Genomic DNA, 12452 nt, shown 5'->3' on the forward strand with positions numbered 1-12452 from the left:
AAGGAAGACAATTCTTTATTTTTTCTCAGTGTTAGGGTAAAATTTATCTAACTAGTTAATTTATTTTTGATTCCTTCGAAATGTAGTCTCACTGGTATTTGGAGCCGTCTGTTGCTGATACATGAGAAACAAGAGATGCCAACATCAATTACTATTTGGTTTTACAGATATTTGCTTGAAAGTAAACTTTTTATTCTTAAACCCACGGAAATAGAATGAAGATAGTCATTTTTTTATGATAGTTTTTACATCTGAAAGATTTCATTTCTGTTGCTCGTCATCTTTATCGTGTTTAACAGGAGGGCCAATAAATGACATGAATCATTAGAAGGTTTCAAAATGCTAATATATCCTAATTGATAAGATCAATTTCCTGGATTTTCTAATGACATAAACAGGAAGTTACAGAATATGTATAAAGGGAATCTCAGAGCTCTGCTATCCAACTTCATTACCATTTGTTCCTCATCCATTTGAAAGGTAAGGATTTTATATCCAGTTGTTTTGCGGAAACTTATTTCTCCACTAGAATTGAAATATAGCAACGTTAATCGGAATGCAACATTTCTTCGAGGCTGTAAACAATCTGAACCATCACAGGGCTGAGGGAAAGTATTTTGCTTGAAAATTACATAATGGCTGGTGAAGATGACATGTAAAGGAAAGCCAAAATTGAAACCTGACCACTTCCAGGAGTATTTTCCATCCTTGACAATCATTTTACCGCATCTCATGCTATGTTCTTCAAGTTCTGTTCCATTGATGTATCGGGGCCCAATTTCCCCGCATTGTTGTGCTCTAAGCAAGGTAAACCATTGCTGTTTATAAACATGTGATAACCATTCTGAAGGTATCAGAGCATCTTGCTCAATAACTCTTGCGGAGGCCAGGTCACAGGTGATATGCTGAAACCTCAAATTTTTAAAAACTGATTGAAATGCTATGCCTCGTTCGGTTTCAAGGAAGGCAATGTGACCAACACATTCTCTGCGCCTGGAAAACCAGTCATTCGCATTAACTAAAAGCTCTTTCATTGATCCTTTCCAAGCTGGGTTAAGACGAAGGAACATCCACTCTTTAAGTGTGGTGTAGACATCTATTTCCTTTTGCATTACTAATAAATTAGAAGAAGAAATGAGCAGACTCATGAGATCTATTCTGAGTTCTTTGTAAAGTTCAACACTTGGATGTGTCATCAAATTGTGGAGAAGCCATTCAAAGCACCCTGTCTTTACCGACTCTAAACCGTAGGTTTCTGCTGCAGCATAATAGCCACAAACAGTTTTCACATTAATCGTTTCGTTCATGGTCTCTTCACATTGCCAAATTAAGTCTTCTACTTGAAGCAGGCATGCTGTTGCCAAAACTCCTAGAACCTGAAGGGGCTCCCTTATGACATATTCGTCCCTGTACAATGAGCCTAGTACAAAGTGCAGGGATTCTGCATCTATATTCTGGTCATTAATCTCCAGGTCAATAATATCGCTGTGAGAGCCTTCCCAAGAACCTCTAAACATAATGGCAAAGTAGCCTGACTGACATAAAAACATCTTGTGTAAGCACCATACTTTCCCCAGAGCACGGATTTTAACGTCACTGGTTTCCCCATTCAAAAATAAAGTTTGATAAGCATACTCAGATGTGATCTTAACTTTTTTACCATGGTTTGGTGCGACAACTTGCTGTGGATTCTCTTCCTGATCTAGAGACCTGCGGCTGTCCTCAGACTCTGGGCCCATGGATGGTCGGCTCCGCTTGCGTTTACGGCTGCCAGATACATAGCTGGGGCCTGCTTGGGCTTCTGACTGATGCGGATCAGCTACGGCTGATTCTCTGCATCTCAGGATCCGACTGCCCAAGGACCCCATAGATGAAGACTCTTAGAGCCCCCAAGGAGACTGTAGAAGAGACTTACTTGCCATGGCGTGGCTGCGTCCTGCCACCTCTGCCTAGGCCCTATTCTCACTGGGACCCTCTGACACAGTCCCAAACGTCACAGGGGAGGCCCTGCATTCTCCATTGTCCGCCCCGCCCCTCAATCCCTGCAGCCCCGCCCCCTGCCTTCAGTCTTCCATTGAGCCTGGCGCCTTGCCTGAGCCCCAGCCGCAGGTTTTCCTTGAGAATGTTTCTCTAAGGGAAATGACTGAACCAAAGGCTTTTTGATCAGAGTGTTAAGTGCTGTGACACACTCACAAGCTCCCAATACCAGCGTATGAGAGAATTCAGTGTCAGCGGTACTGAGTACAATCATTTACCCACAACTTGCAGCAGTTCAAAAGGTGCACAGTGGTACCTCATTTTATTTGCCTTTGATTACTAGAGGTGTGGGGAGAGGTTTAAAAAACTTTCCAGTAAGCTACATCTTCATAGTCTTTGCTTACTTCTGAAAGGTTTACATGGATTTTCTCCTCGCGGATTACTCAAAGCATCTTTTAACAACTTTCACTTACCATTTAATTTTTATGGAGTTCTCTTCTGTAAAGACGTGTTCATTTTTAAGAAGCCAAATCGGATTTCCCAAATAATGGGTTTTTGCATCTCTGCTTAGAAAGCCTTCCCTTATCTGAAGTTAGATAAATATTGTTCTATATTTTCCTTGCTGAACTTCCATGGTATTATTTAACCCTTTTTACCACCTAAATATTAAAGTTTAAAGCATTTGGAAACCCTTATCATTTGAAGTGATGCAATCAACATACAAAAGAGTATGTACTTTATAAGACAAATTTTTACAAATAGAAAAATACACATATATGTATAGGTATGCGCAGAGAAGATACTGAAGGTATTAGGCAAGGTTCTACCATACGTTATCTCTGGATATTGTTATTATGGGTAGTATCAGAATGAAGCCCACACAGCAGGTACAGTGGGGCCTATAAACAGTCAGTGATTGGCTGCGTGGCATTCTCCACCCTTCTTAGCTGCAGATTGCGCGGGTCTTGCTTTCTCTTCATTCAGTGCAAGCTCCCTTACTTCATCCCAAAGCAAGACAATGTCTTTTCTCTCCAGAGGGTAGGAGTATTATGTATGGGCAAAGACAATGAATTGCCCCAGATTATTTTTACGGGACTACTTTTGTCTGTTTCGTTCACTGTCAGAACCCCAGCTTTGGATAAGACCTCAGAAGAGATGTGCTGAAACCATCAGGCCCGAGGTCTACTGTCATGACTTATCTTCTGAATCAAGAAGTTGTAAGGATCAACTTTTGAGGCTCTTTCCAGAGAATATAAATGCGTAAATTAGCTTTTGGTGCAAGGAAGATGAAGTTCCCCCAATCTTTTACGCAGGCTCAAATCCTTAGAGTGACCAGCTCCCCCCCAGACAGCTGATACCTGCGAACTGGGGTGTGAAAGTCATGCTTCTGAGCCTTGAACCACTTGCAGCTGGGAAAAGCATTCATTTTTAGGGTCCACCTGCTGGGAGGCACCAAGAAAATACAAAGAGGCTTGCAGCAACATCTCTTTGGAAATTGTCTCTTGATCAAGCATCTTAACTTCCAGAGAGTAGGAGTAGTTGCTTAGCAGATTTGAAGACTTTAGAAGCCAGCAAGGAAAAGGCAAGTGCTTTTTCCAGTTATATGAAGAGATAATTGATATAAATACTGTACAAGTGCGAGGTGTACAGAATAATGACTTAACATACATATATTGCAACATGATTACTACGGGTAAGTTCAGTGAGCATCCATCGCCTCATATAGTTACTCATTTTCTCCTTGTGATGAGAGCTTTTAAGATTTACATTCTTAGCAACTTTCAAATGTACCATACAGCAGTGTTAACTATAGTCATCCTGTTGTATGTTACATTCCCAGTACTTACTTATTTTATAACTGGAAGTCAAAAGGTACAAACCTCCATTATAAGGCAAGTACTTTTGATGGGTTTCAATAAAAACATATAATGGCATAAAGCCCAACAGACGTAGAACTGAAAACTGATTCCAAATACCATATGATCTCACGCGTACGTGGAATCTAATGAACAAAGTAAGCTGATGGACAAAATAAAACTAGAGGCATGGATACATGGAACAGACTGACAGATCTCAGGGTGAAGGGGGGAAGGGGGGAAGGGGGACTGGAAGAGATTAGCTACATAACATATATGCATGTACGCACAGTCCATGGACACGGACAACAATGTGGTGAAGGCCAAGGGGAGTGGGGGCTGGGTGGAGGGGGCCAAAGGGCGGGGGGAGATGGGGACATCTGTAATAGTGTTAACAATAAAAAAAGAAAAGAAAACAAATTCCATCACTACCCAGCAGTGAAGTTTGAGCAAGTTTGTTAAGCTCTCTGGTCCTCGGTTTACTCATCTTGTGGAAATCAGCCATCTTTCAACGGCTAATTGGTAGGCAGCAAAATCTCTCTTTTTAGACAACACCTTACAATGTTACAACATTCCCAAGATCTATGTAACGTTACAATATCATCCTGCCCTGATATTTCGGATCTAGAGTAGTATGGTTAAGGGAAACGATACCTATTGCTAGCATTTTGTAAATGTGGGAGTCAGAGAGAAATGGCCAAGAGGCAGGTGTGTTGTTTACATAGCGGGACAGATGGGGGATGTCCTAACCCAGAAATAAGGGGAATTGGGTTGCTCTCTTAAGTTATGGTACACTATCAGAGCAGAGATATTTAAAATTATTTTAAGGGCTAAGACTGCTTCCCCCATCTGTAAAAAACCTAGTCTTGACTAAAGGTATTATAAAAAGCTACAGACAGAATTTGTCAGTCTGATGGAGGATGGTTGGTCACCCCTGGAATAAAACCTGGGTAATACTCAAGCAAAGCCCTTTCAAGGGAAGAGTAAATATAGGCCTAGGGATGTTGAATTTCTGCACTGTCACTGGTTAAGCTTTTCAGCCTGCTGCCATTAAACACCAAATCACATGTAAAGCAGATGTGAGCTCTCCCCACCCTCATCTTTTTCTGTGTTACCACATGCAACACTGTTTTTACCGTATCAGCCTGACTCTAGAAATTAGCTCTCCTTTATATACACACACACACACCCACACCCACAACACATTTTCTCACACTAGTACCTTGTTTTGTGCAGTGGACAGTGGGGTTGACATCCTCATGTCCATTGTATTGCAAAGTCATTTGTTGAAGCAAGTCAAGGTAACGCCATTCTTATTGTCAGTGACTAGTCCCTGTTTTAATGACACTTACATTTTTTTCCTGGATGTTATGATGTTTTGAGCTCTTCAAAAGCCATTTGGCTGCCTCTCATATGCAAACTAATCCACCCAGAGCCTCTATCTGACCCTTGTACCCCAGGACAATATCCCCCTGCCCTAATCAACCCCAGAGCCAGGTGTCAGGCAACTAAGAACCACCCCTATAACCCAAAGCCCACTGGAATTATTCAAACTAGCCAATCCTAAGCAGTGCACTTTACCCTGCCTTGCCTATTCCCTGAGAAACCCCAATAAAGGCTTTTGGCCTAGCCCCTCTCCTTGTTCTTTTTGCTTCCTGACCAAAATTTGGGGTTCCTTGTGTGGTCCTGCACGGTGAACAGTGTCTCTTGTTTCTAGGGGAACTCTGGGTAACATTAAATTTTTCTCTCAATGACACTGACCCCTCCATGTTGTCATGCAGTCACTTACAAATTAAGACCAGGCACAGAACAGTTCAGGAATGAGTGTGTGACCCCGCACTCGCTGCCCGATGTGCTGATGGGTGATATCTCCTTGAGGGGTTACAGCTGGAAAAGTTTCCTTCCCCATAAAAAAGAGAACCAGGAAGAGATGGTCCTTTCTGTCCCGGAACATTACCTTATCTGGATATGGGGGCTGGATCTGGGACAGCCATTTGGGGACCAGCCTGAAGAGGAGGCTAACACTGAAGATGGCAGGGCAGGGAGACAGAGGAGACCTGGGCTGTTGATACCAGTCCTGATGCACTTTATAACCAGCTGGCCTGGACCTCACCCTACCACTGGAACGCCTGTTATACAAGATTATAAGTTAGTTTGAATCAAGATTTTCCGTGTTTAAAGCCAAAAGCATCTTAACAAACACAGTAAGTGACGTAGATTTTTCTGAGGGAGGTAGCTAGTCTCTGGATCACAGGACAGCCACTTTGCCACTTACAAGCTGTGTCATCTTGGACAAAGAATTAATTCTCTCTATGTCTCAGTTTCCTTGTCTGTGAAGTGAAAACGATACCTATACTCACATAGCTGCTCTTGAAAGCTTTAAATAAGGTAATGCATGTCAAGCTCTTTATTACTGTTATAAAGGTATCCTGGGGACAAAACACGACATACAGTCAGTTACATGTTTGGATTCTCTCTTATTTCCAAGTTTTTACCCTTCTACAATGTTTCACCCACACAGCAAACCCCCTCACCTGCGTCTCAGCCCCGCCCTTCATAAGAATAAGAAATTTCTTTTACATAATTACAGTGTAATTATAAAATTCAGAAATTCCCACAATGACACATTATCTGATACAAATCCCATATTCATATTTTACCAATTGCCTTAATGTTGTCCTTTGTATCACCTTTTTCTTCCCCCCTGCCCAAGATCACACATTGCATTGAGTTATCATGTGTTTTTAGTCACCTTTAATCTGGAACAGTTTCTCAGCCTTCCCTAGACTCTAATTCATTGAGCTGTTTCAGAGAATAGGGGCCCTTTATTTTCTAAAGTGTCCATAAATTTGATTTTGTCTGATTCTTTTCCTTCCTCCCTCCCTCCCTTCCTTTCATTGTCTTGGTTTCTTTACAAAACCAAAAGGGAACCTATTGGAAGGAGTGAGAGCTCTCAGAATCGTTGGCAAAGTTGGAGAACAGGACAACAACCAGTGCAGTGCCTGTGACCTGGTGGTGGAAATGAATAGGGGTCCCCATGGATCTCTGCTGAGGACAGGACTCAGCTTCTCTATTTTCCTCCCTGTGACTTTCAGGAATCCAACGGGCAATGGGGCTGGCATCATGGGCGTACAACTACGCATTGAAGAGCCCCCTGCTTGGTTTAATGCACTGCTGTTGCCATCTCCAAACTCTTAATAATCGTCGACCCTGCATTTTCATTTTATTAGGACTTTAGTTTGTGTTAGAGCGGTTTTACGTTCACAGCAAAATTGAAGAGAAGGTGCAGAGATTTCCCATATACTCCCTGTCCCCACACATACATAGCCTGCCTCTAAGGGACACATTTTTGGAAGGAACACCAGGGAAGTAATGATATATCCCTCTCGGTGCCTGTCACCAGAAGACATGTGAAATTAATTTGTCTTATTATTGTTCATGTTAATTTTGATCATCTGATTAAGGACGTGTCTCCCATATAGCTCCACTTGAAAGTCAACGTCCCCCACTGTTGTAACTAATAAGTTTGTACAAGAGATATTTTGAGACCGAAACAACTTTTCAGTTTCCCAAAACTGTTCCCCAAGTCTTAGCCAATGGTTTTAGCATCCATTGATGAGTCATGCCTGGATTAAATGTTATTTTGATAGTTGTAAGATGATGACTTTCTAAATCTATTGTCATGTATATTTTTTCCTTGTTTTTCTTTCTTTAAAATATATTTTATTGATTATGCTATCACTTGTCCCATTTTTTCCTCCCTCTCCTTTATCCCCCTCCACCCTGCACCCCTCCACCAGCATCCCCTCCCCTTAGTTCATGTCCATGGGTCATGCGTGTAAGTTTTTTGGCTCCTCCATTACCTATACTGTTCTTAACTCCCCCGCCCCGCCCCGCCCCACGATCTATTCCCTATCTACCAATTTGGGCTTCGTAATCCCTGCACCTTTCCCCCCATTTTCCTCCTTCCCCCTGCCAACTGGTAACCCTCCTAATGATCTCCATATCTATGATTCTGTTTCTGTTCTGGTTGTTTGCTTAGTTTCTTATTTAGATTCGATTGTTGACAGTTGTGAATTCATTGCCATTTTAATGTTCATAGTTTTGATCTTCTTCTTTTTCTTAAACAAGCCCCTTTAACGTTTCATATAATCATGGCTTGGTGGTGATGAACTCCTTTTAGCTTTACCTTGGCTGGGAAGCACTTTATCGGCCCTTCCATTCTAAATGATAGCTTTGCTGGACAGAGTCATCTAGGTTGCAGGTCCTTGCTTTTCATCACTTGGAATACTTCTTGCCAGTCCCTTCTAGCCCGCAAAGTTCCTTTGGAGAAATCAGCTGACAGTCTGACAGGAACTCCTTGGTAGGTAACTGTCTGCTTTTCTCTTGCTGCTTTTAAGATTCTCTCGTTATCTTTAACCTTTGGCATTTTAACTATGATGTGTCTTGGTGTGGTCCTCTTTGGGGACCCCCAAACAAGGAGTCCCACCTTGTTTGGGACTCTCTGTGCTTCCTGAACTTGCATGTCGTTTTCCTTCACCAAATTAGGGAAGTTTTCTTTCGTTATTTTATCAAATAAGTTTTCAATTCCTTGCTCTTCCTCTTCTCCTTCTGGCACCCCTATGATTCGGATGTTGGTATGTTTAAAGATGTCCCAGAGGTTCCTAAGCCTGTCGTCGATGTTTTTGAATTCTTTTTTCTTCCCGCTGTTCTGGTGGAATGCTTTTTCCTTCCTTGTGTTCCAAATCATTGATTTGATTCTCCGCTTCATCCTCTCCACTGCTGGTTCCCTGTAGATTTTTCTCCATTTCACTTAATGCAACCTTCATTTCTGCCTGGGTCTTCGTATGGCGTTCAAGTGCCCAATGAGCTCCTGGAGCACCCCGATAACCAGTGTTTTGGTCTCTGCATCTGATACGTTGCTTATCTCCATCTCATTTAGTTTGCTCTCTGGAGTTTTGTTCTGTTCTTTCATTTGGGCCATGTCTCTTTGTCGCCACATTTTGGCAGCCTCCCTGTGTCTGTTTCTGGGTATGAGGTAGAGCTGCTTTGATGCCCTGTCTTAGCACACCTGTTAAGCTGTGTGGGGCAGAGCCTTACGTATTCGCCAGGGCAGCGCAACCCATGTCACCACTCTGTTGCTCTGTGTGGGGGAGGGCTTGCAGAGGGGACAATGCTGCTGTCTGGCATCTGGAGTTTTGCTCGGGAGGAAGCCGCCTCCCCATTCGCACTTCACTTTCTCCCCATATGCCGCTGGTGCCCTTTCAGCTGTTGCCCTGGTGCTGAATTCCAGAGGGAGTGGGTCTATGTGAACCTTAAGTCTGTGGTGGGCCCATTAAGAGGACGCTGTTCCTTCTGCTGCCCCAACCCCTGCCCCACTGGTCTTTACAGCCAGAAGTTATGAGGACTTCTCTTCCTGGCAGTGGGACCCTGGGCTGGGTGGTCTGGACTGGGGCTGGGATCCCTCGCTCCGGAGGTATCCCTCCAGTTTTTTTATCCACTACACATGGATGTGGGACTGCCCTTTCCCATCTTTGCACCTCTCCGCTCCATTCCGTGTCTCCACACCTTTCCTCTCCTCTCCTCTCCTCTCCTCTCCTCTCCACATCTCCGCCCCTGCGACCCGTCTGGATGAATGTGACTTCTTTAACTGCTTGGTTGTCAGACTTCCACACAGCTTGAGTTTCTGACAGTTCTGGGTGATATTTGTTTTGTAGCGTAGCTGTATTTTTTGCTATTGTTGTATGCAGAGGCGAGGCGTGTTTACCTACGCCTCCATCTATTGTTATGGACCTCTAACCCTATTTTATTGTTATATTGTATGTAAACAGAAAATAATTTTATATATTGTTGGGAACCGTCCTGCCTGGTGTCAGGGACAGTAGCCTTGCCGACAGGTGAGAGGGCCCCAAGGCTGGAGCTGAGCAAGGAGGCCTTGGGAAGACAGGCCATGCAGGAGACAAAACCTGTCTTCCTGGCAGGAGCGCAGCCCCTGCCTTCCTCACATCACCCTGCTTGGCCCCAGATGGTTAGTCAATGATGGGTTAGTCAATGATGGGTAAGACCCCTCGATGGCAGGGGCAACCTAAGACAGGCACAGCCACATGGGCCATCATGGGAAGGACTTGGGGGACACGGAGAAGGGGCAAAAGACCCTCACCCCTCGGCTTTGTCATGGCTGGATTCCTCATTCTATCTGAAAGCAATCTCCTTATCCCTTGGCTCTTGGCGGCTCTGCCCTGCCCACCTGGCTCAGGCTTGAAACAATACTAAACGGAGGTACAGCCCTAAACTGGATCTGGCGGTTCTCGGGGACAATTAGGCCTGGAAAAGGAATGCATGTAATCCTGTGAAACTTACTTTGCTAAGAATGCCCTCGAGCTAATGAGTACTGATGTTTGGGGTTGGACATAGAATGTGATCAGCTTCCCAGGTTTCAGGGGTGAGTGGGCGCCCCCTTGACCTGAGGCAAATCTCTTGTGTTCCTTCAGTTGTTATCTGTGATCTCTATTTGTTTTCTGTACACATAGCCTTTTGACACTGATTGGTGAGCTCTGCATCCATGCTGTATACCCCTGCGCATATGGTTCTCAGTGAAAGCCACTTCTAGAGAAGGGCTCAGGGCCTTCTCCACTGGAGGGAAGTGCCACCCCCTTCCTCTGGCAGACCGAGAAAAGTGTCTGGGACGACTTATTTTGTTTCCCCATCCGTGACGACCCGGAGCGCACTCCGCGGGACAGAGTCTGCCTACCACCTCAATGTATTGTGTATATTTGTTTTGGTTACATGAATTTATATATTTATGATGCCATGTTTATAAAATATATTATATATAAACATATATAACTATGGTTATAAAATATAAACATATATAACTTTATTGTTTGATATATTGTTTACTGTTATACATAACAAGCATTCGAAAGTCATTTTGCAACTATCAAAACATATATTACGTATATCTATTTCTATATCAATACCTACTTCTCTGTCTACGTTTCCTCTCCTCCACTCCCATTTGAGTTATAATTCATCACCATTATTCATTTTCATATTCAAATTGTCCCACGTTTGGCCAGTGAGAGCCTCTTTAAACTGCTTCTGTGCCATTTCGATATGTTCTCCTTCAGTTTTATGTACTTCATAACTTTCTAGCCCAACAATCTGTTCCAGGCTCATCTTCCCGTTCCCCTCTCTTAGTCCTGGAATCAGTTTTTTTCTCCAAGAAGTTCTGGGTTTTTTCTGTTGGAAAAAGGTTTTTGGAAATGACGATCTGGGTGCTGTATGTGATTATGTGTGCTAAGGTGGCATTGATTTCTAGACGCTCTTAGTGGACAGACATATGACATACACTTTTTCTGATAATATTGGAAGCGTTTTTCTTGTTGCATTCTCACCTGCTTCCATACCCCTCTCCAGCTCCTCACTGTTCATAGTGACTTATGCTTACGTGCATTCACTATGCAGCTCTCATGCCTTGCCTTTGTCACTATAGCTCCTAAGTGGAATTACCTTACTTCATGGCCTACCTGGCAAACACATAGCTGTGTTTCAAATCTCAGTTTAAGCATCATCTACGCTCTGAAGTTGGTTATGATTCTCTAATCCAAAGAGAATATTTCCTTCTGTGATCTCCCAAGTGTACCTAAAACAGACACCATCTCAGCATATAAAAAACTTTATTGCACTTATTCATTTACATGCCCATCTTCTCCAGTAAGCTCAGGTCAGGAATCAGATATGACCATTTTATTAAAGCTCACAGTTAGTGAAGGAAAGAAGAGTGGAAAGAATAACCAAACAAGTGATAATTTTACAATGCCTTTTCTCTACTTGCTTGCTGGTGCTTGATGTCACCCAACCTACAGAAACACACACACACTCACAAACCTTGAGAAGGTCGTACTACAACTTTCCAGGACAGACCCAGCCCCCAAAACTTTTCTCCAAGTACTGGGCCACAGCCAGGGTCAGGTGATCATTAAAGGGTCCCGCCACGACCTGGATACCTAGAGGAAGTCCTTTGGCATTCAGACCCAGTGGGCACTGGGTCACAGGCAAACCCAGGGCATTGAAGATACCTGAATGAAACAAACGAGAATAATATGAGAAGTCAAGACATGTTTTAAAAACCTATTTTCTCCCCTCAGCTGTACGATGGTGATGATGATATTTGCACACCTGTAGAGTCTATTACCTGCTAAAGACTCCTCTGGGGACTTGATGTGTATGAAACATTTGAATTATCACAACAAAACCCATGAGACAGAAACTATTAAGTATTCCTATTGTACAGATAAAATAACTGAAGGACAGAGAAGTTAGATAACATATCTACAATTACTGGGCTAGTAAAAGTTCAAATTAGGGTCTGAATGCAGAAAATGTCAACAAGAGCTAGAGCTGTTTTCTGATATGTTACTCCTAATTTGCCTTCTGTAACATTTTCAGAAAAAAATTAGAGTAAATGCTAATTTGGGGCAATATCTTCTTGCAGTACGAATTTTCTTTTTATTTATGAACATTTGCAATATAATTCTGTGGTAGTCTAGATTTGTAAATTGTAATTCTTTACCTCATTCATAGAGCATTTTTATAGAGCATTATAGCAGTATAACT

The 12452-nt window shown here is 42.9% G+C and overlaps 1 protein-coding gene across 1 annotated transcript; it reads right to left on the reverse strand.

Annotated features, from left to right (window-relative positions):
- Nucleotides 1-365: 365 nt before the first annotated feature.
- On the reverse strand, nt 366-1868 carry LOC129083514 (germ cell-less protein-like 1). Its single transcript, XM_054589346.1, has one exon. The coding sequence runs from the start codon at nt 1866-1868 to the stop codon at nt 366-368; it is 1503 nt and encodes a 500-aa protein (XP_054445321.1).
- Nucleotides 1869-12452: the final 10584 nt, after the last annotated feature.

This window comes from Pteronotus mesoamericanus, unplaced genomic scaffold (genome assembly GCF_021234165.1).
Source record: "Pteronotus mesoamericanus isolate MK-2021 breed Mesoamerican mustached bat unplaced genomic scaffold, CSHL_Meso_final contig_1248, whole genome shotgun sequence".
Lineage (NCBI taxonomy): Eukaryota > Metazoa > Chordata > Mammalia > Chiroptera > Mormoopidae > Pteronotus > Pteronotus mesoamericanus.

Bases quoted from the DNA above. Each gene is read 5' to 3' on its own strand.
- LOC129083514 (XM_054589346.1), bottom strand. From the start codon at position 1,868: ATGGGGTCCTTGGGCAGTCGGATCCTGAGATGCAGAGAATCAGCCGTA.